The following is a 24,686-nucleotide window of genomic DNA, read 5'->3' as shown; positions in this document are numbered from 1 at the left end:
ACCCCAACCAGGCCCTTAGGAGAGACAGAGAGAGAGTATGCCAACACACACCAGCGCTTAAAAACACTGGAATATATATACCAGATAGCGCTTTTTATATATATAGCCTTAATTCCCACTCACTGCGTTCCAAAGTGCCCCCCCTCCTCTTTTTTCCAGCCTGTGAAGGTTCAGCAGGGGAGAGATCAGGGAGCCAGCTTTTCCTCATGCAGTTTCTGTGGAGAAAATGGCGCTGGTTAGTGCTGAGGATCAAGCCCCGCCCACCCGACGGCGGGCTTCGGTCCCAGTAAACTTATATAAAAAATGGCGGGGGATTTGTGGATTTACTGTGCCACAGCCTAATCCTGCTTATATTGCCACAAAATGAGGAATATTGCTGCCCAGAGCGCCCCCCCCCCCTGCGCCCTGCACCCTTCAGTGCCTGCTTGTGTGTGAGTACTGGGAGCAATGGCGCGCAGCGGTATGAAGATCTGATGTCTTCTGCCGCCTGATGTCTTCTTGCCTTCTCATACTCACCTGGCTTCTATCTTCGGCATTTGTGAGGAGGACGGCGGCGCGGCTCCGGGACGAACCCCAGGTGAGACCTGTGTTCCGACTCCCTCTGAAGCTAATGGTGTCCAGTAGCCTTAGAAACAGTGCCCAACTTGACAAGCCAGCTCTGTTTCTCTCTCCTCAGTCCCACGATGGAGGGTGCCTGTTGCCAACAGGACTCCCTGAAAATAAAAAACCTAACAAAATTCTTTAAAACAGAAAACTCTGGAGAGCTCTCTGCATTGTACCCTTTCTCCTCTGGGCACAAGATCTAACTGAGGTCTGGAGGAGGGGCATAGAGGGAGGAGCCAGTGCACACCCATAGTCAAAGTTCTTTTTAGGTGCCCTATCTCCTGCGGAGCCCGTCTATACCCCATGGTCCTTACGGAGTCCCCAGCATCCTCTAGGACGTAAGAGGGGAAAAAAACAAAGATGCTTTAGAAGCTAAATGAAGAATATGCCCACTCCATGGACGCCTCTATTTAAAATTAATCTTATTGGCTCCTCAGGGACTGATGTGATGCAAAGGGGAGGTCTAGCTTGCAAACAAGTTTAGAATGATGTGCCAGCTCTTCAGAGCACTCGCTACACCCCATGGATGCCAGTACCAGTGTTAGGTTCGACTTATTAACATAAATAACCATGTCTGTAGGCTAGTACGTACCTGCGCTGAAATATTCGTCTTCAGAGAGGGCTGTCACCTCTGTGTCCAAAGGAATAGGATCGCATAATAAAATGTCTTTTCCTAGAACATCACATTCATAGCCATCATCAAACAGCAGCTTGTATTTGCCTCCACCAATATCTCGAGTAATTGTGCCGGAATAAAAATATCCATTGGAGGACCATTTGGCCACAACCCTGAGCCCCACAAAACTACTGCCACTAGAAGATTCCAGGGTTTCATTTTTGGATGGCGTTTGATCAGGGATTTCAGGGGAGTTACTGCGAATCATTGAAGGAGGAGTTCCTGGGCTTGCTTTATCACGGGCTTCTGGATGACAAATGTTGATGCGTGTAAATGGTTCTTCATCTGGAATGGCAGCAGCTGTAGAATCGTCACCATGTGCATGGCTTGCTGAGCTGATTTCCCTGGAAAGGTAATAATCCATGTACACTGTTGTGCATATAAAATATCAGCTTTACAATTAGGACAATAAATGCGAAAACAAACCAGCTGGATAAAAAGCTGAAAGAAACCGTATATGGCTCATACATAAATTGCTTCTGTTAATAAATTCTACTGTTAAGAGTATGGAAAACAAACACGCATTTTCTTGCAATCATACTGATAACTGAAATATATTGCTTATTTTGTTTTGTTATTTGTGTGTTAAGTATTGTGGTAACTATATATAATTTCTACTAAATCCACTCCAGTTCTAACACCAGTGCACGTGTTCAAGTACAATTTCTGTTTATTACCTAACAAACCAGGGATAGATGAGTCCTCGTACACCTATCCTCAGTGCACTATGCAGTGCGAGACACCTGGTGCTAGTGATCTGCGCACAGCAGTGTAGCATCTTTTTCCCTTGAATGTGCTTCTTAGTCTCAATCAGATGCGACAAAACCACCTCAAGAGACTGTACTGATTACTTTGATTTGCGACACTTGTATATCTGTGTGCAACGGAGTCCGACTCTGTATATGAAGCACAACTAAACAAAGCATGAAAAAGCCTCAGTCACACAAAGATATACAATTGTCGCATACCAAATTAATCAGTGCAGTTTTGCGAGGGGTTTTGTCGTATCACATTGCAATTACGTCACACATTCAGCCAAAAAAACACTGCTAGATGCAATCCGAGTCGCGCAAAACCAGAATCGCCACGAAGGTCTGTTTGGCGCGACGGTAGCAAGAGTGTACGAGGTCACATCTGTAAGATGGTGTCAAGATTGTGTCATTTTATGTGTTGTCGATCTGTCAGATATTTTCACCAGGCAATAATCTCTATGGAGGGGCACAAAGTTTGAAAGAGGCTACTCCCCTTGTTCAAACGAGGGTGCCCCCATTTTTCTAGGAGCTGGGGTTTAAGAGCTAAAAAGTGATGTTGGTGTAAATGTGTGTGTCGATGGCACTTCCTGGTCCGCAGTATTGGTTGACCAGTGAGGCAAAGGTAAAAGGAGATTTATGGTAAGAACTTACCTTTGTTAAATCTTTTTGCGAGGTACACTGGATTCCATGGGGAATTACATCGGGGTGTAGAGTTGGATCTTGATCCGAGGCACCAACAGGCTAAAAGCTTGGACTGTTCCCAGGATGCATAGCGCTGCCTCCTCCAGTTCCCCGCCTCCAGGCACTGCGGTGGTGTTGTCTGACTGTACTAGGCAGGGCTAGCGTCAATGCATTGAACACTGCCCGTAATTCCAGAATGTTTATCGGGAGGAGAGATTCCTCCCTGGTCCACCGACCCTGAAGAGAGTGTTGCTCCAACACCGCGCCCCAACCCCGCAGCCTGGCATCCGTTGTCAGAAGGACACAGTTGGGGATCCAGAAGGGACAACCCCTGCTCAACTGTTGGTCCTGTAGCCACCAGCTCAGTGATAGACGAAATTCCGGAGTCAAGGAGATCATGCAAGTCCTGATCCGGTGAGGCAGGCCGTCCCATTTGGGAAGAATTAACCTCTGGAGAGGACGGGAGTGAAATGGAGCGTACTCTACCATGTCGAAAGCAGACACCATGAGGTCCAGTACTTGCATCGCCGAGTGTATCGACACTCTTTGGCGAGAGAGGAAGCATCTGATTATGTCCTTTAGTTTCAGGACCTTCTCTGGAGACAAGTACAAAACGTTGGTTGTGCGTGTCCAGTAATGTCCCCAGGTGCACCATGCTCTGAGCAGGGACCAGTGAGGATTTCTTCTAGTTCATGAGCCACTCGTGAGCTAGTAGGAATTGGACCGTCAGTTCCAGATGACGGAGGAAAATCTCTGGGGAGTTCGCCAGGATCAACAAGTCGTCCAGATATGGCAGGATCCTGATACCCTGACGGCGGAGAAGGGCTGTCATGACCGCCATGACCTTGGTAAAGGTCAGAGGAGCCGTGGTCAGTCCGAAAGGCAAGGCTTGGAACCGATAATGAAGGTTGCCAATAGCAAACCGTAGATATTGCTGATGCGACATGGCAATAGGTATGTGTAAGTAAATATCCTGTATGTCCAGGGATACCATATAGTCCTTGGGCTCCAAGCCAGTACAATAGAGCGCAGAATATCCATACGGAATTTGGACACCCTCACAAATTTGTTCAAAGATTTGAGGTTGAGTGTAGGGCGGGAGGATCCATTTTGCTTCGGAACTAGTAACAGCGTCGAATAGTATCCCCTGCCTCTCTGAGACAGAGGCACCGGCACTATCACTCCTGTATCCAGGAAGGATTGGACAGCCAAATGTAGAGTTTGTGCTTTAAGCGGATCCGAAGGGATAACCATTGAGCAAAACTGGCGAGGGGGGCGTCACTTGAAAGAGATCGCGTACCCGTGAAAGACCACTTCCTGCACCCAGGCGTCCGAAGTGGTCTTTAACCATGCCTGGGCGAACTGCAGAAGTCGGCCTCCCACCCAAGAACGTTTCGGTTTTGGAACGTAGAGGATTTGGAAGTGCGAGCCTGTCTCGGGTACGCCTTACCTTTGCTTTACTTGGAGGTCGAAAGGAACGTAAAGTAGTACTCTTAGCCTTCGGAGCCGAAAGGATTGGTACTTGGGAGAAACGCAGTCTTGGCGAACGCCAAGTTGGTCACAATCTTGTTCAGATCATCTCCAAATAGTATATGTCCTTTAAAAGAGAGCACCTCCAAGGTCTTTTTAGAGTCCAGGTCTACCGACCAGGACCGTAACCACAGAATCCGGCGAGCCAGGATAGACGTAGTAGATGCCTTGGGTGGCATAGCGCCTGCATCAGAGGCCGCCTTCTCAATAGAGGTGGCGGTGGTGACAAGCAGAGTATATGACACCACAAGAGTGTAAATAGATTTCAGGCAACCCTCCACACGCTTATCCGTCGAATCCTTCAAAGAGGTGACGGTGGTGACAGGCAGAGTAGATGACACCACAAGACGGGCTACATGTGAGTCCACTGGTGGCAGGGTTTCCCACGTGTTACTCAACTCCGCAGAGATAGGACAATGAGCTAGCATCTTTGTAGACAGGGAAAATGTATTTCCTGGAGAAGACCAGGATTCCTGACGTATGTCAATTAAATGGTCAGAATGTGGTAAGACTAATTTAGTAACCTTCTGACACTTGAACTTATCAGGTTTCTTAGACGTATCAGGAGGGTCAATCTCATCATCAATCTGAAGAATCAGCTTGATAGCCTACACTAGGTCAGGAACATCAACCTGTGTTGTAGAATCTTCATCAGAAGCAGCATCAGCATCTGATGGATCAGTATATTCGCCATCCAAATCGGAAGAATTATCCGAAATATTAGTGGATTGTGAGGAAGAAATGGCCCGTTTAGATGACCCTTTGGTCCCAGTAGGGCGAGGGTTAGGTTTCTGTTTAACCAAGGACTGATTTAATTGCTGTAACTGGGTTGACAGAGTATTCGCCCATGGTGGATTAACTACAGGGACAATATGTGGCTGTAATGGCACAAGAGGTCCCACAGGGGGCGTAAGTCGTGTTACAAGCGTAGTCAGCATATTTGAAAATGCAGCCCAAAGTGGATCCTGATTTGCCACAGGTGCAGCGGGCTGACTAGGGGGTGCAGAACACCCAGTACCTGAACCTTCAGCAGAAATCTTTTCCTCGGGTAAATCCGTGGCGCCAGCACTGCATGATGCAGGTGTGTCTGCGGATTTCCCGCCCTGTGTAGCGGACATTATTGGGAATGTAGCCTTAGGGCGTATCAGTACAATATAGCCAGACAAAGACAATGCCTGACCAAAAACCCCTAAGATATGTGACCGCAATTGCAGAGCACAAACAGAGGATTTAAGTGGTATAAGGTGACTGAAACACAGTGAAAAATACAAAACAGTATATCCTGTGGAACACTACTGTATATGGTATATGAGACCGCGATGCACTTAGACCCCCAGGGCACAGAATATAGTGATAGCAATATGTGTGATACACAGAATAGAATCCACACAGCAGCTATAGGGCACACACAGTCACAGGTACAATGCAGAAATTATTACATATAAAAATAAAACTGCACTGGACTAGCAATACTACTTAAAGATATTTATGTATACAGATATAACAATGCACAGTAACCACTGTATGTATCACAGAATACTTGTACTAAATATTCATATAGAAGTGCACTTGTTCTTAACTAACACTGTCTAAATGGGGTCTGGGACTGAGGATAGACAGCAAAAAGGTCGACGCCAATTGGTCGACACACCTTAGGTCGACATGGACAAAAGGTCGACAGGGACAAAAGGTCGACAGGGACAAGGTCGACGTGGAAAAAGGTCGACATGAGTTTTTTTTGTTTATGGTGTCGTTTTCTTTGTAGAGTGACCGGGAACCCCAATTAGTGCACCGCGTCCCCTCGCTCGCCATGCTTCGGGCATGGTGCCTTCGCTCCGCTACCGCTTGGCACAGATTACCGTTCCAATCATAGTCCACGTGGATCGTTAGGTATGAAAAGGTTCCAAAAAAGAAAAAAATCGTGAAAAACTCATGTCGACCTTGTTCCATGTCGACCTTTTGTCCATGTCGACCTAAGGTTTGTCGACCAATTGGCGTCGACCTAAGGTTTGTCGACCTTTTTGCTGTCGATCTGGAGCCCGGATACCGTCTAAATGACATGTAGAATACTTAAGTGTCCTGTAAATGCACAGCGCTGATGAGACAGGCGGATTTACAGAGGAGACCGTGTCCAGCAGTCCCAGAATCAGGGCAGCTCTGTGTAATGGCGCCCAAATGCTGACAGGGAGTGAGGGAGAGAGAGAGATGCAGCTCCAGGGTGGGAACACCTGCTGTAGATGGCGCCTGGAGCTGGGGGAGGGGCTACAGGTCAGCGCCTTATCCCCTCTGCTGGACTTCATCACTGGGTACTATGGAGCCTATAATAAACAGATTTTAGTAAATCCGACCTGTGCTCCCTGCCCTGGTGGATATAGTGGGGTCCGTGCATGGCCACAGTGTCCACGCCAGCAGCGCGGTCTGTCTCCTGAGACTGAGACCGGATCACGATTTCGGCGGGTCCCACCTGGGGGACCCTCTTACTTCCTCACTGAAGTGCGGCCACGCGATCCAGGAGAGCAGCAGCGGTGATGTGTGCCTAATGACCGGAGCGCCTCCACTGTAAGTACCCGGGAACCAGGACGCGGGAGTATGCAGCGCCGCTTGGGTAGGTGATGGAGCCGCAGCACAGAATGTCAGCATGACATACACAGCATCTAGTGCCTGTGCTGCGGCCCTTGAAGTCTTCTTTCTTCTTAAAAAGCTCTTATTAGGGCTGCCTAGCTCTTATTAGGGCTGCCTAGCTCTTATTAGGGCAAGCCTCCCCCCCCCCCCCCCCCCCCCCCCCGTTAGTGACCTACTTACAAACTGAGCTCCAGTGCCTGGAGGTGGGGCTATAGAGGAGGCAGTGCAGTGCATCCTGGGAACAGTCAAAATTTTAGCCTGTTGGTGCCTCGGATCAAGATCCAACTCTACACCCCGATGTTATTCCCTGTGGATACCCTGCTGCAGAAATAGCTTTAAATATTAAATGTGTTTAAACAATAAAAGAAATCCGTTAACTGTTTTAGGCTGCTCAATAAAAGCAAATTTCACGATGGCTGTACAATGAGCAAAATCAAAATGTGTAAATTAACCACTGGATATACCAACAAAAAAAATAAAGGTGCTGCCGCCGCCGGGGCTGGGCGGAGGAGTAACTATGTAGGCAAATAAGGGATGCCTCATAGTTACTCAGAAGAATCCACTCTGTAACCGGGACTTAAGTTTAGCTCCCTACCGCAAGGTGCCCAGCTCCTGCTATGCACCAAAGACAAAAACTGGAGGGCCGAGTTATAGGAGAGAGGAGGACTGAGGGCTGCTGGGAAGAGTTCTGTAACTCTTTGGTGCCTGGACTCAGACCTCAGTCTTCCTATAATCAGCGTTTATCCCTGTGCCCCCTAGTGCACGATGAAGAAATAAAGAAATCCCTTTCACTCTAAAGTCATATAAAATACTCCCTAACCAGTCCCATAATGTCTGACTATGGATACCTTGATCCACTTCCTCGAAAGGGAGGACGTCCCCTCCTCCCTCTTCCACGGGGTGTAAGGGGCGCTTTGGCCCCTGGTCGGTTTCCCAGCGATGAATCTGCATCATCTTCACTCACTTGCACCCCTGTTTGTCTTCCTGGTCGGTGTGATGATCCTAGCTGGCTGGCCACTTTCCTGGGACTGGAAAAAATGAATAGAGTTTACATTCCAGCTTTGCAATGACGTGCAGATTTAACACCCATACTTCCTACTTAGGATTTACTATTATACAATTGCTCCGCAGAACATCTGGATGTATCAAGAATATTGTAAAATCTGAATGGCCACAAAATAAAAACGGAAAACTCCTCAATGGGATTTCTCTAGATAACCTGACACTTAAGCGATCTTAACTTTCCTTATGTTTTATTGTCAGCATTTAGTTATTTTATACACAAGGAAATAGAAGTACCTTAGTTTTCCTACATTTCCACGTCCACTTGGCATCGCAAACTCTCCAGACTCCAGCTGACCAGCTTTCCCTTTGAGTGCAGCTGACCTCCCTCGATCAGAGCTACTACCACTTGTACTCTGCCCAGCTGAAAGGCCGCTGCTTGCGCCGCTAGATGTGCGCTGAAGGCTTAAAGCTTTTGAAGAAAAGGAACTAATATCGGCAAGATCTCCAGAGGTCAGAGAAGAAACAACTGTTCTGGAAGGTGACACTTCGCTTTCATATTCATGACACTCTATAATTGGCTCCTCAGTTTCCTGAAACACACACACAGCATATAAATGCTTAAGTTGATAATTACCTACAAGCATGTTATGTACTTTACCAAATCTGTTCACCTGTTCCAAAAGCTCCACCCACTTGTATCACATGACTTCTAAGTGCTGCATGATTAAATGCACTATAGTCAGTGATGGAAAAATACCCCCTGTATAAGGAACATGTATTACTGATGTACATGCAACACCTAAACAAAATGAGCATGCTCAACTATTAATGATTGTTATTGTTGTTTATCAACCAAACAAACTGTATAGTATATAAGTGTGCATAACTGGTGATTTTCATTAATCAGACATATCAATATACCAATAAGCACAAATGGTAGTTTCTAGGTCTGGTATTTCAAATAAGTATCATTCCCCACCCACCATAAAAAAAAGAACACATAAAAACAACCTTTTTGCAGCTAAATATTAATTTTATTTATATACACAATAAAAGCACACACACAATATATACACCCAAATCATACCACAGTGATCAATTTACCTCCACCACTTTGCGCTTCACCTCTGCACCATCCATGTAATAGACATCTGTGATTACACGTGTGACCACGGTACGCACTTCACGAATAGTGCGTACATGCCGGTGAAGACCGCGTCCAGGAGGAGGACAAGGTAGCTCAAAATCATCCTCTTCCTTATAAGTACAAAAAAAGAAGGTTTGTCCTCTGGGGAGGTTTTAGTTTAATGTACTATCGTACAAATGTACACGTCCACATTTACTTAATGCAGTTCACGTGGCTACCAGTCAGTCCTTACAGTAAGACAAATTACTTTTCATCCATTACCACGGGAGGAATAGAAGTATTTCAAAGGGGGACCTCAACATCTCAGGTATGTTTTAAGGGGTTAAAAGTAGAACAATCACTGAAAAAGTTTCAAGGTACAGTATACATCTTACTACAGAAGTCACAGAGCACCTTACCTGACTGTGCACAGATTCAGTGTCATCTCCCTGTCTGTGTTTCTGTGTGCCTTCAGATTTTTCTTGGTCCTGATCACTCGCCTTGATTTCTTTTTTGTGATCTAGGACAGAACCTCCACTAACTGTCTTTAGTGGTGGTCTAGACACAGTATCCGTCTGGGTTGAGGATGACACCACTAACACTTTAGGCTCCAATACATTCACAGTTTGGACTTCTTTGTTTTTATATCCCATTAATGAACATTCCTCATTTTTTAGCTGTTGGGTAGGGGCTGGAGGAGACATGTTCTTCTGACTGTCCCTCTCAGCTTCCTTTGGAACAGAATGCTGGTTTTCCTCCGGAATATGTTCAGTTTCCATGGCCTCTTCCTCTTGATCACAAGACAAGTCCTCTACAGATTCCTCTGGAGTGGACTGATGGTCCATGTCCTGCTCACATAATTCTTTTACATTTTGTGAAGCCACTGATGTTGCAGCCTTTTGTTTGCTGGAGAATTGGAATGGGTTTCCCCTACAAAAAACAAATCACCCTGTTAATAGCAAGCTTACATAGCACAGGTACATTTAAACAGAAATAATGACACTTTTGTACTTCCATTAAATTTAGTCGGAATCCATTTAGGAAACACTAGACCATTGGAATAGGGCTCCATTTGGACCGTGGCAATTTACAAATATTCACAATTGATCTCGCCCTATATACCCATTGTGCTGGAGCTATATTATTATTTTCTCTTTCATCCACTAGGGGACACTGGAGTCCTATACAGTAGGGGTGTGAAGCCTTGAACCGGAGGTGTGGCACAATCTTAAATTAGCATTGTCTGCACAGCCGGCTCCTCCCCCTTCACATCCCTCGTCCCTCAGTTTGAAAAATTGTGCTGGAGGCACAACACGTGGAGCAACTGAGCTCCTGACTAAAAATCTAAAAGGGGCTACGTAACCCTAATAAAAGGGGGACAAGGCTGCCTGATAGCAGAGAGACAAAGATCCCTATTAAAGGGACCTGCATCTCTCCACAGGAGATCCTCAAAGATCAACTAATAGGGAGTACTGGTACAAGCTTAGGCTAGGGTCTTCCAGTTAGTAAAAGGTTTTTTTTTTTTTTTTTTTCCCTCTCTCTCTCTCACTTATAGTATAAATCTCTCTCTCTCTCTTATAAAGTAAATCCAGCTATTGCAGTCTAAAGCTCCCCTTGATATAAACAGCGGGGAAGTAGCTGACAGGGAGGGACGGCAGAGCGACGGTGCCCGGCGTGTGGGAGCCTTAGTGCGGCGCGGGACTCAGCCTGTCTTCCCTGTGAGCAGGGAGGGACGGCAGAGCGGCGCGCTGCACAGCGAACGAAAAGACCCACAACGGAGCGGAGCACAGGCGGCGCTACGGGAGACGTCCCGGCGCGCGCCGGCCAGCGGGTCCGTAGCGCGCCGAATAGAGGACTCGGCGCGCACCAGCGGCCAGCGTGTGGGGGTCAGTACAGCATCAGGACTGGACGCACAAAAGCAGCGCATAGAGAAGGTATGCGCAAAGCAAAGCCCACACGCTCATAACAGTGCTGCAGGCTCTTGTTTTCTATAAACTTACATTTAGTGGTGGCCATGTTTCTTCATTTTGGCGCCAGGCTGAGTAGAGGATGGGTCCTCCCCCTCCCCCACCAGTAGTGTACATAGGGGAAAGTGTCAAAGTCAGAAAAATATCCCCATGCACGTTGCCATATTTGCACCGCACACTGGTCCGTGCTGCGCATGCGTACGCTCTCCCGTGAAGGCGCATACCCGCAATAGCGTGCACTCGCAGGCGCGGTATGCGTATTTACGGTAGAGTTTATGTAGTCGTAGCGTGCGACTCATTCGTTACATATTTTCACAATTAATGTAGTTTATAGATCATAATCCCTTTGATAGTTTCTGAAAGTTTGGTTAATATAGAAGGTCCCTGTTTAAAGTAATCCCTCTTTGTATTGTACGAAGGGTCTAACAGGAATCATACAGCAGTGTTTGGTACCCATCGGAAGGGTATTTAATTAGCAATATTCCGGTGTTGGTTTGGAGCGTATTAATCGCTCGTGCGAATAGTTATGGACATAAGAAGTTTATGTCCATTTCTATTATTTACTCATACTCAGGTATGCGGCGGGAAACCTAGTTTCCCACCCACCTGAGCTGTTGGAAATCGTCACAGCCCACCTGTATGAATCAACCTATGACCTTTTGTTGTGATACAGGGTCGAATTCCTTCATCCAATGGACAATGGGATTGTAGGGACTATGAGATTGCATTGTGTGTGGGGCATAAATAGGCAGGCCGACCACATCCAGCTCTCACTCTTCAACGGTTCTCATTGCTGAAAATCGGGTGCTGGATGTCCAGGCGCATGCGATCGTTTACCCTGTGCGTAAGTTTCTCTCCGTAATCATTGTCTTTCTGTGAGCCAATTTCTCTCATCTCTCTCCGTCTCTCTCTCTCTTTCCCTTCTCTTTCTCTCGTATCTCCCCTAGACTAGTATTGTATTGTATTAGATAGTATTGTATTTTGGTTAGGAAGTCTCTGTTATATTGTAGTGTATCATTTGTACTGTTATCCCCTTTTACAAATACATTAGATATAATACAGTTAATAGGCTTTGGACCCTAAACCAGTATCTGTGTATTTCCTATAGTGTTAAGTGTTCACTTGAGCGTCGGTGACGCTCAAGCAGCTTTGTAGTTAGTCAGGTTACACAAGGTTGCACTTACACCCTGTACTCACATTAAGGTATTCTGTGAATTTTATTGGTATAAGGTTTAGACATAAAGGTATAGCGTTGTGAGCGTCTGCGCCGCTGGTGATCTCCTCGTGGTCTCGAGCGTCCGCTACGCCATAGCGAATCATTACTCTAGTCATAGCCAATAACGTGTCCTGTGATCACTGGGCCGTGAGCGAACGTGACGCTTGAGCGTCTCGCCTACGGCTGAGCGATCGTTACGCAACTAGCGTACCATTACGGTACTTCTTAAGTAAACAGCGTACAGTGTTCTTAGACTTCATAAAGGGTTGTTTATACGACAAGGGAATTTAGCATTGTCAATTGGGGACTCGTCCTATCCTTCTCATATCTGCACTAGGTAGATCAGCAGACATTATCCCCCCAGCAAAGGGTGGGAGGTTGTCTCGCAGTGCTGACGGGATAAGCGTCTGCTTCGCTTAGATAAAGAGTGCTGAAGGAATCCGGGAACCGGAAGTAAGAACAAAACGCTTGTGTCTTTTAAAACTGTATTTCTCTTCTGTCTTGCGTATACACGCACGCATACATTTATCTGCATTTCTTTTTCAAATTTCGTATATCACTATTCCTGTTTGCCAAGTTTTATAGTTGATAGAAAGTGCTAAAAGAGATTTGCTGTTATTTCATAGTAGAGGTAATAGTTAAAGTATAGACCAACACACGGCTTGTCTGGGAGATAAGGCAGTCAGTGTGGTGTGCGGTAGATGATCAGGGATCATCTACATTGATAAAGGTAGAAATTGTGTTACGGTGGATCTTTGTTTTGCGTACACGTGTCCCTAACAAAAGACTTGCGTACGCAATCCAAACGGCAGACGCACGCAGCGTACATTACGCAACGTAGCGTCTGGTTACGCCCACGTAGCTCAAGTCACGAAAAGTTGAATTAGCGCAAAGCGATAATTAGCGCAAAGGCGATAAGTAACGCAAAGCGATAATTAACGCACAGCGGTAAATAACGCGACGCGGTAAATAACGCAAATCTATTTTTGGAAAAATCTGAAATTTAGTTTAACAGATCCTGCTCCTAATTGGTAACACAGTTGGACTGAAGACAATTTCTGCGCAGAAATAGATATAGAAACAAAGTGTACATGTGTTGAGTGAGTGTGTTTTTATCACATAAGTTTATATAACTTAGAGGTTGAACCAAAAGGAAAGTCGGGTACTCGTCAAGGGACACACGTGTAAGTGACATATACGGTGGCTGGGGAGGCATCCCTGGTTAAATAATATTTGAGCATTAGAGTATAGCGGACCATAAGGTAACAGACCAGGAGGTCATTAAGGTAACAGACCAGGAGGTCATTAACAGACGGTAACAGACCAGGAGGTCATAAGGTAACAGGTAAAATAGACAAAGAGGTCCGCTATAAAGGTACAAGAGGCACAACGCCTGGGGTGTTGGTGCAGAACCCATATAGGCCATACAAGCTCTTGCTGAAGGAATCGCGGCCGGAAACATCGATTCCATTGATCTTTCAGTACATGACAAGTAGTGCTTATGTACTGAACGATTGGACCGCACGTAATTGTGTGCAGTAGTTAGTAATCTGACCTAATACCATTAGAGTAAAGTGGTCACAAACGCTATCTGTACATTCTGACGTGATTTGTGTAATTTTTTATTTTTAAAGGGAAGTTCGCTGGTCACTCAGGAACTATCTAACAACCCCAACTTTACTGGAAAGAGTAAGTGTCCTTCGGGTAACCCTCATATGTTCCAGTAAACAGAAGGTTCACAGGGGCCCTGGGTTGGGTACAGCAGCTCTGGTTACAGTGATTGCAGTACTGGCCAACGTGGGCGAGAAGTAAGTGGGGTACTTGGTAAACCGCCACCGCCGGCCTGCCCAGGACATCTTGGTTTGTTTGTAAGGGTTCGCTGAAAACCTTGATATAAAGATCCAAGGAGGAATAAGCAACACCTGCAGATTATGGGGGCCAGTTGTTCAGGTAGGGGGCGATCAACCTCGGTTCGGGTTGATTCAGAGAACCGACCCGTTGGGTCGGCAAGGTACATCATGTGTGAAAAATACGGAAGTCACACAGAATCTTTATGTGATGAATGGGAGAGAATGACTGTACAAGACAGGGACAAAGTCCCAAGAATAGGTAGCTTCAGTCCAGAAGTGTTACAAAATTTAAGGAGGAGGATATGTCTCATTGAACCAACAAAGAGACGAAGTAAACATTATGATTATGTGCAGTTAGGGCAACAGGAAGGTGAATTACAAAGAGATTCAATTGACTTTTCTGAATCTCATCTTGAGAGGAGAGACATGGCATCGGGGAGGATTATGGTTGCGGAGAAAAGCACAAGGTTGAACAATAAAAACGCTCTTAGCAACTGTAATAAAGATTATAAGAATAAGTGTAATAACTGTAACAATGATTATTGTAATACTGTTGAATGTACAACTATTAACCTATGCAAGTTGCACCCCATGTCAAACTTCCCTCAGGAATACAAACAAGAAAGTGAGCCCAGAACGATGTCAGCACCTCTTCCAGCAACCATCACAAAAGCCATCCAGGTGGACGCGACCAAATTGGTAAAGGCAATAATCGAACCCCCTAACGGAGGGTCAGGTGAGGTCGTGTCCACAGGTACGTACAATGTTTCATATCACGCACAAACAGATGTACCCCAAAATGTAAGACCAACACAAGATGATGTAACTGAGTTCGATCTGGCCAGGGTGATCTCAGTCCCCAATGGGAAGACTGACGATCAGGGAATCATTCCCGTCAAGGACAGTGCAATGCACTGTCTCTGGTCCCGGACCGAATTGAGATCAATTATGTCTGAATTTCCTGATCCTAGGAAAAATCCCCTTTTACAAATACATTAGATATAATACAGTTAATAGGCTTTGGACCCTAAACCAGTATCTGTGTATTTCCTATAGTGTTAAGTGTTCACTTGAGCGTCGGTGACGCTCAAGCAGCTTTGTAGTTAGTCAGGTTACACAAGGTTGCACTTACACCCTGTACTCACATTAAGGTATTCTGTGAATTTTATTGGTATAAGGTTTAGACATAAAGGTATAGCGTTGTGAGCGTCTGCGCCGCTGGTGATCTCCTCGTGGTCTCGAGCGTCCGCTACGCCATAGCGAATCATTACTCTAGTCATAGCCAATAACGTGTCCTGTGATCACTGGGCCGTGAGCGAACGTGACGCTTGAGCGTCTCGCCTACGGCTGAGCGATCGTTACGCAACTAGCGTACCATTACGGTACTTCTTAAGTAAACAGCGTACAGTGTTCTTAGACTTCATAAAGGGTTGTTTATACGACAAGGGAATTTAGCATTGTCAAAAGTTTATTAATAAGGGAATTAACTCCCCCTGCTGCATGGCCTGGATAGTGCATGCAATAATATAGTAGAGGGATCGTTAGGTAACAGCTCTCTCTGCTGGTGTAATGTATATATACAACATATGAGGATCTCCTGAAAAGTAATCAAAATTTACAATTTATGTTTTCAAGGGACTTCTGTTTCAAAGATCCCGAAGAAAATACACGGAAGCAAGCCAACTCTAACATCGTAGCTGATTTACAGTTGGGGTGGGGAGTTGCGAATCTGCAGATGTTTTATTTTAATTTTTTTTTTTTTTTTTTGCCTGTTCCTTTTAGAGAGAAAAAGGGACAGGTAATTCCAGCCGGATCCAATACCTTTGCTTCCGTCATCTCCCAGTCTTTCTCTTCCTAGTTTAAAGGGTGAAAGCGCTGCGGGCTACCCTAGTACAGGGTTTTTTTAAAAACAACATGTCTAAGGCTACCAAGACCTCAAAGACCTGCTATGTTTGTACGAAATGTAACAAGAAGAGCACGCGGGTTGGCAGCTCCGGGGTGTGCGACTCCTGCTTAGACAAGGACGCTCCACCTGGGAGCAGTGCTCTGGCTAAGGCATGGGAAGACCACCTTGCTAATAGAATCTCCAAGGAGATGGCAGAATCCCGAAAACAGCAGTCGGAATGGGCTGCGGGATTTTCAAAGACGATGGAGGAATTTCTCATCAAGTTAACGCCGCCCGCACACGCAGATACGAGTGTGCGCAAGGCTGTTAAAAGAACTCTTCCTCTTATACCAGAATCTGAGGAGGAAGAGGGTTTTCTTCTGGATACGGAAGAAGGTGAGTTAATTGAACCTAACCTAGACGCCGATTTTCCTGAAGAAGACTCGGCGATCTCGGGGCTGGATTCCTTAATTGACGCGGTAAAGGACATCCTAAGCTTTAAGGAAGCGGAAATCCGGGAGCCGGAAGAATTTGATTTGTTCGAATCCCAGAAGCCGCGTTCAGCAGAGTTCCCCATTCCTAAATCCCTCCAATCTCAGATGGAAGAGGCTTGGAAACAACCTGACAAACGTTTTCAATTTCCGAAACTGTTTCAGGTAACTTACCCCCTACCTAGGGGTGTAATGGACAAGTGGGAGTCTCCGCCGGTAGTGGATGCTTCCCTAGGAAGGTTGTCAAAGAAGACAATCTTGCCAATTCCTAACGTAACTACTTTAAAGGATGCGTCCGACCGTAAAGTTGAGACTGCGTTAAAATCAATATTTGTAGCAGCAGGTGCAGCGCAGAGACCTGCGATCGTCTGTGCTTGGGTCAACAAGGCCATGGGTGCATGGTCCGGCCGTATAGTACAAGCTATTGAGGAGGAAAATAGCTTAGAAGAGATTACACAGTTGGCGGAACACATTCGAGAATCTGCTACATACTTGTGTCAAGCTTCTAAGGATATTAGCAGAATAGCATCGCGCATATCTGCATCGGCCATATCGGCTAGGAGGATTTTATGGCTCAGAGAATGACAAGGAGACTCTGACACCAAGAAGGCGGTAGAATCCATCCCCTTTGGGGGTGAAATGCTGTTCGGACCAGAGTTGGACAAGTGGATTTCGCAGGCTACAGCGGGGAAGTCCACTTTTCTACCTACTCCTTATACGAGAACCGCTCCACAAACTAGGAGAGGATATTCGGGACCAGCGTTTACTTCATTTAGATCACAGTCCTTTCGAGCCCGTGGTAGGGGTTTCGGTACACAAGCACGCGGGGGCAGAGGTAGAGGCCGCTCGCAGGCAGCGACCAGAAAGCAAGATAAACCTGCTGACAAGACCGTGGCATGACGGCCTCCCAGCTCACCTGGGGTCACCCTTGGTGGGAGGCCGACTGGAAGGTTTTCAGGACATCTGGGCCAAAACCTCACCAGAACTTTGGGTGAACAACTTAATCTCTCAGGGATACAGACTGGAATTTAAACAGAGACCTCACAGTCAGTTTTTTACAACAGAATTGCCTCAGTGCCCTCAAAAAGCAAGGGCACTACGGGCAGCAATTCTCAAATTGCTACAAGCAGAGGTCATTATTCCGGTTCCCGCTTCTCAGAGAGGAACGGGATTCTATTCCAATCTTTTTGTCGTGCCAAAGCCAGACGGGACGGTCAGACCAATACTCAATTTAAAAGTTTTCAACCAGTTTTTAAGAGTCTACAAATTAAAGATGGAATCAATACAATCAGTCATTGCAGGCTTAGAACAGGGCGAGTTCATGGTATCCATGGACATAAAAGATGCATATCTGCATATTCCAATCTGGACTCCTCACCAGGCTTACTTACGGTTCGCACTGGTAGCGGATCACTACCAATTCCGGGCCTTGCCGTTCGGTCTAGCGTCAGCCCCAAGAATTTTCACAAAGATCATGGCGGTCATGGTGGCAGGACTGAGACTGTTGGGGGTCACGATTATACCTTATCTGGACGATTTACTGATCAAGGCTCCATCTCAGAATCGACTGCTCAAGGATGTTCAGACATCCCATCAATTTCTAATTCAACATGGATGGATTGTCAATTTCCAAAAGTCCAACCTCATACCGACTCAACGGATTCAGTTCCTCGGTCTCATCTTGGACACGGTCCTATTACGTGTGTTCCTACCAGAGAACAAGGTCCAGGACCTACAGAGATTAGTGGCTCAGGTACTGAGGACGAAAACTGTTTCTCTGCACCTCTGTGTGCAACTTCTCGGGAAGATGGTGGCGTCGTTCGAAGCTCTCCAGTACGGCAGACTTCATTCCCGACCATTCCAAATAAACCTCATTGCTCAGGGAGCAGGCTCGCACTGGCTTCTCCATCGGAGAATCCGACTTCAACCACAAGTACGGGTCTCCTTGATATGGTGGTCGTTACACAAGAACCTTACGGCCGGCAAGAAATGCGGCATTTGGGATTGGAGGATCCTGACGACGGACGCAAGTCTCAGAGATTGGGGAGCCGTCCTAGAGGACCATCAGTTTCAAGGACGGTGGACGCTACAGGAAAGCAAACTACCCATAAATATCCTCGAACTAAGAGCAGTTTACAATGCACTTCTCTTAGCAGAAGACCTAGTCATGAATCAACACATCAGGATTCAGTCAGACAATGTCACGACGACGGCTTACATAAACCGTCAGGGAGGAACAAAGAGCAGGATGGCGTTAAAGGAAGCCACAAGGATCTTGTTGTGGGTAGAAAGAAGAGACATCATTCTCTCGGCAGTGTTCATTCCAGGTGTGGAGAACTGGGAAGCAGATTACCTCAGTCGCCAAGACATGCATCCGGGAGAGTGGTGCCTTCATCCACGGATTTTCAACATGATTGTGAGAAGATGGGGTCTGCCTCAGGTGGACCTAATGGCGTCTCGACAAAACCATCAGCTGCCCAGATATGTGTCAAGAACTCGAGATCCAGCAGCAGAAGGAGTGGACGCATTAACACTTCCTTGGTGTTACAGGAGGGTTTACATATTTCCACCATTCCCACTCATACACAGGGTTCTGAAAAGGGTAAAGCGGGAACGAGTGTGGGCCATTCTAATCGCACCAGATTGGCCCCGCAGGAGTTGGTACTCCGACCTGCGGGGGTTACTTGCGGAAGATCCTTGGAGGTTACCTCAGAGAGAGGACCTGCTATCTCAGGGACCGTTCCTACACCCCGACCTGAACAGGCTGCGTTTGACGGCGTGGCTATTGAAACCCGGATCTTAAGAAACAGAGGGATCCCACGAACGGCCATTCCTACAATGATTGCCGCTAGGAAGCCGGTCACAGCCAGGCACTACTACAGGATTTGGAGACGGTACATGGCCTGGTGTCAGGAACGGGGATGGAATTCAACGAACTTCCATTTATCTCGACTTCTACTTTTCCTTCAGGCCGGTCTAGAGGGAGGGCTCAGGCTGGGCTCTCTGAAGGTTCAGATTTCGGCTCACTCCATCCTTTTTCAACAGCGGTTAGCATCCTTGCCAGAGATTCAAACCTTTTTACAGGGGGTTCTGAGGATTCAACCCCCTTTTCGTCCTCCCACGGCACCATGGGACTTAGGTTTGGTGTTAGAATATTTGAAGTCACCGACTTTTGAGCCGTTGACAAGAACAGACCTGAAATATCTCTCTTGGAAGGTCACGTTATTACTTGCCTTGGCTTCGGCTAGGCGGGTTTCTGAGTTGGGAGCCTTATCCTGTAAGAGTCCTTTCTTAGTTTTTCATGAGGATAGGGCGGAACTCCGTACAAGAGCAGACTTCCTTCCGAAGGTGGTTTCGGGGGTTTCACGTAAACCAGCCAATAGTGGTCCCATCCTTCCAGGGTCTCACAGATGAGGACGTGTCATTGGATGTTGTCCGAGCTTTAAGGGTATACGTACAGGTTACGTCGTCTTTCAGAAAGTCGGACCATTTGTTTGTTCTGTATGATGGGCCAAGGAACGGTTGGCCGGCATCTAAGCAGACTTTGTCCAGATGGATTAGACTTGCCATTCGGCAAGCTTATATTTCCTGTGGCAAACAGGTTCCGGTTCAGACGGGTGCTCATACTCATACTACCCGATCAGTGGGTGCCTCGTGGGCGGCTGCCAGGGGTGCTTCCACTACTCAACTTTGCAGAGCGGCAACGTGGTCTTCAGCCCACACGTTCGCGAAATTTTACAAGTTTGATACTTTTGCGTCCGGAGAATCTAAGTTCGGACGTTTAGTTTTGCAGGCCACCGACAGCACTCCCTCCCTGGGGGAAAACTTTGGGACGTCCCCTACTGTATAGGACTCCAGTGTCCCCTAGTGGATGAAAGAGAAAAGAGGATTTTGGTACTTACCGATAAATCCATTTCTCTGAATCCTCTAGGGGACACTGGATGCCCGCCTCGGTGCTGTCAACCTGCTGTGTTCAAAGTTCTTGTTTTAAACAGTTCGTGCAAACAGCGTTAGTTATTCGGTTAAGAGTTCTTGGCCGCTGTTTGATATGTTGTACGGTTCGGTTCCTCGCCATGGGCTATAGTGTCATGTCCTATTCTCTCAGTCAAATTTTTCAAACTGAGGGACGAGGGATGTGAAGGGGGAGGAGCCGGCTGTGCAGACAATGCTAATTTAAGATTGTGCCACACCTCCGGTTCAAGGACTCAGAGAAATGGATTTATCGGTAAGTACCAAAATCCTCTTATTATTATAGCCAGGCCCCACATGACAGAGACAGACACAAAGACAGAGCGGACCCTTCACCTCTGAAAGAAATACCTTAAACCTTGAACTTGTAACTACATAAAATAAAAATAAATAAAAAAACTAGAGCTAATTGGAATGGACATGCAGTATCCCAAATGAACGCAGAGAAAAAGATTTAATGCAATGGAAGGGATGTCAGCATGTCAGCCTCTTTTTCTGTGTGTACCAAGAAAAAAATCTTTTAGATCCTATTTTTTTTTTTCCTTTTAATTAGTAGAATGGGTGTTCTAGCTTTGAGCAATCTCAACCTTCTGCCAGGGAACCACTTTCATTGTGGATCATGATTACAACTACAACTACAACCCCCCACCCCCACCCCCTCCCTTATCCCATCCAAGTCCACCCCCTCACCCCTGGAGAGGATCTGGTGAGGGGGACCTGCTCAGGGGCAGAGAAATGGATACCTAGCAACAGTGCCGTGACTAGACATTTTAGCACTGTGTGCAAGAAACGGCATCGGAGCCACACCCCTGCATGCAAAACAGGGGCAGTGCGCGCCGTAGGCGCCTGCAAAAATACATAGGGCCGTGGCTTCGTGGGGAAGGGGTGTGGCCACAAAATAATACCAATTCATGTAACGGTGCACAGTAGTCTCCTTTATTCAAATAACGCCGCACAGTAGCACCACTACACCAGGTAGAGACCCTTTTACACCTTACGGCGGACAGATTCCCCTTTTTACACCTTACGGCAGACAGCATCCCCTTTTTAGACATTAAGGCAGACAGCGTCGCCCTTTTTTCACATTAAGGCAGACAGCGTCGCCCTTTTTACACATTACGGCAGACAGCGTCGCCCTTTTTACACATTACGGCAGACAGCGTCGCCCTTTTTACACATTACGGCAGACAGCGTCGCCCTTTTTACACATTACGGCAGACAGCGTCGCCCTTTTTACACATTACGGCAGACAGCGTCCCCCTTTTTACACATTAAGGAGAAAGAAAGAAAGAGAGAGAGAGAGAGAGAGAGAGAGAGAGAGAGAGAGAGAGAGAGAGAGAGAGAGAGAGAAAGAATTATACTTACTGTCTCCGCTGGCTCAGGCTCCTCGGTGCAGATTCTGGCAGAGATCCCGATTCCTGGGCAGGAGAGAAGGAGGAGGAGGGAGGTGGAGGAGGGAGCCGCAGCAGCGCTATGTTATTGGTTGATGCGCTGCTGCTGCTGTCCCAGTCCTTCACCATAGGCTGTTCTCCGCCGCTGTGAAGCGCATCCCAGCAGACAGCCTATGGTGAAGCAGAGGGACAGCAGCAGCAGCGCCTCAACCAATAACACAGCGCTGCTGCGGCTCCCTCCTCCACCTCCCTCCTCCTCCTCCTCCCCCGTGGCAGCGCAGCTTCGCTCCTCTCCTCTGTGCTGCGGGCGGCGGTTGCCCGCAGTACACAGCGGCATGTAATGAGTCAGTTTGACTCATTACATGCTTTGGGCCCCTGGATAGTGGCGGGCCCCAGTGCAACGCACTGGTTGCACTGGCGGTAGTTCCGCCTCTGACAACTACTACACTGTTGAAGCAAGGCACAATAAACACTAATGGCAGAGAAGCCACTCAGGTAACAGGTCCAGTCTTAATTTAAAAAAAACACCACAGTGAACCTACCAACATTCGAAGAAGGTCTGTGTACCAAAACAATCTCAGTCCATCCAGTGCCACCAACACCACCCTAAGACAATTTCTCTATCTTGTTGGTATGTGCAGCAGCATAACCAACGAGAGAAGGTATATAGAACTGATCCAAATACCCAGGACAACTAGTTTATGATTCATGTTGAATATAAAACACACTTTTCGCTAGAACGATTGCTTAGTCTGTAGAACAGACCTATCCTTTTGGAACACTATGAAAGTGATCAGAAGAGAGCTGCTTGTTGTGGAAATTGTCAGGAGAAACATTGTTTTACAGACTAGTAGCTTTGATTCCACAAAGTTCAGGGACTGAAAAGGTTGATGATGCCGTGCCCTAAGAACAAGACTCGGGTCTCAATTGACCCATCAGAGAAATGTAAGGAGGCTGAACTAGCAGCACTCCCTGATGGAATGACTGAACCTCTGGGATCAAAGCCAGGCCAGTTTTTTCTAAAATAAAATGGAGACCTTTTACTTCCAGGAGCTGAAACATAATCCTACATCCCAGTCCTCCAGCACTAAAAAAAAAAACGACTTCACCAGTCAAACAGATTACTTTAGGAGTCTTCATATACTCCATGATAACTTCAATGCTTTTAGCATATTCTGGCCTATGCTACATGATAACGCTCCTCAGGATCGCAGTCTCTGTAGCACCACCATTAAAACCAGATAAGAAATATACTAGAATGGCTAGAACATTTGTATCTACTCAATGCACACTCTTGGTGATCCCGGATGGTTTGCTCGATCAAATCTTTACAGCTCAACCTTGAAGGAAAGACTGAGCTGTGAAAAGGGGGGGATGAACAAGGTTCGGAGACCTTACACATTTATTGGGAGCATAACAGCCCTGAAATCTAGGCTTCTAAATGATCCCCTCACTCCAACCAATGAGACAGGTATCGAATTAGCAGAGTCCAGTCCCAAAAGGTGAACGGAGGACCCCTGATGTCCTGATGTGGGTGTCACTCATTACCTCTCAAAGAAGTGACTGGTGCACGCTCTGAGCCAGCTTCAAATGGTATTTGTTTAACTTTGCAAAGAGATCATGCTTGCACTCCCTCAAGTGGAACTAGGCAAACTGGATGGCTTTGAAGTGTAAATCCACCAACAATCATTTCACCAGGAAGTGAAGTGATCATTGCAAGGTAAGGATCTTCTTATTTTAGAGGAACATCACAGTTGCTAGATGTTGAAAGCATCCATAGAAAGAACATCATCTGGGACAGAATTAGGTTGACTTTGTATAATTTATTATAAAAACGTGATACCACTGCTGTCTACCGAGCATTGAGTAGAAACAACACGTCCCACAATTTGCTGAGCGAAATACATTGTACCACACCCCCAGCCTCTCCCAGAAGCCACCACTGCCGGCTTAGAATTCAGCCGGCAACAGTTTATGGCACTGATATTCCAGGCTCCCACAGCAGCAGGCGCCCAACTACAACTGCCCCTGGGAGTACGCAATACACAGCTAGTGCCGCTGACAACAGATGGAAAATGGTAGTTTGTATTGTATACTTAATAATGGGTTCGTGCCCCCCCCCCTCCCTGCAAGAGAATACTTTTCTTTCCTCAATTACTACCTATAAAAAGACAGCAAACTGCAGGAGACCCGATGCATCTCCCAAGTAAGAACGGTAGCCGCCTCCCTGCACCTACAGATCAACTTCAACACAGCGGGATATTGCCAGAAGACTAAAAAGTTACGCTTTTTAGATATGTTAAACATTAAAGCTGTGCGGATTATAAAAGGTCATACCTCCCCATACTTTACCCTGTGAATCAGAAAGACTTTGGTTTTAGAATACATTCTATTGAAACAAAGCAGTTTAACTGTTATTTATGTAATCCTTGGGTCTATCCAATTTTATTTATACTGATTTTTATAACGGCACTGAATACTTGCTTATTTAAATTACCCCAAGTTCGTAGACAAAAAGGACTTCGGGGAAACGCAGGACACAACCCCATTTCCATAGTCTAAAAACATACCTGGTTAAGCATACTTGGTCAGACAAAAAATAAATTGTCCACCACTGCAACCTACACAGATACCTTTCCTTATAGAGAAATAATGGGGGAAATAGAAAAGAATAGCAGCTACTTGAATTGGAATGAAAGCACTTCGCTACTGCATGTGCAGCTGCTGCCGCAGTAAATCATGGCATGCTTCCTAGTCTTAGGGGTGTACCAAGGAGGATAATCTGTTGTTAGGATAACCCCACCCCCTCCCCCTTTAGTCCAACAAGATCGAGACCTCAACAATTAAATAAAAAAATTAGTGTCCTTGATCTCCAATCAATGTAAGTGGGAGCCCCCCTGATTCCCACCAAAGGCGGAAGCT

The 24,686-nt window shown here is 46.5% G+C and overlaps 1 protein-coding gene across 6 annotated transcripts in view; it reads right to left on the bottom strand.

The window, feature by feature from the left end:
• Positions 1 to 24,686, bottom strand: part of TP53BP1 (tumor protein p53 binding protein 1) — a 361,011-nt gene that overhangs the window by 123,089 nt on the left and 213,236 nt on the right. For all 6 annotated transcript variants that reach the window (XM_063925917.1, XM_063925915.1, XM_063925912.1 and 3 more), the window contains 5 exons: positions 9,415 to 9,925; positions 8,974 to 9,126; positions 8,164 to 8,459; positions 7,713 to 7,892; positions 1,196 to 1,623 (listed from right to left, as the gene is read on the bottom strand). In XM_063925917.1, coding sequence (XP_063781987.1) covers positions 1,196 to 1,623; positions 7,713 to 7,892; positions 8,164 to 8,459; positions 8,974 to 9,126; positions 9,415 to 9,925 — 1,568 coding nt within the window. The remainder of the gene's footprint in view (positions 1 to 1,195; positions 1,624 to 7,712; positions 7,893 to 8,163; positions 8,460 to 8,973; positions 9,127 to 9,414; positions 9,926 to 24,686) is intronic.

Source organism: Pseudophryne corroboree, chromosome 6, assembly GCF_028390025.1.
Source record: "Pseudophryne corroboree isolate aPseCor3 chromosome 6, aPseCor3.hap2, whole genome shotgun sequence".
In the NCBI taxonomy this organism is placed as follows: Eukaryota; Metazoa; Chordata; class Amphibia; order Anura; family Myobatrachidae; genus Pseudophryne; species Pseudophryne corroboree.
This window is presented reverse-complemented; position numbering and strand designations above follow the sequence as displayed.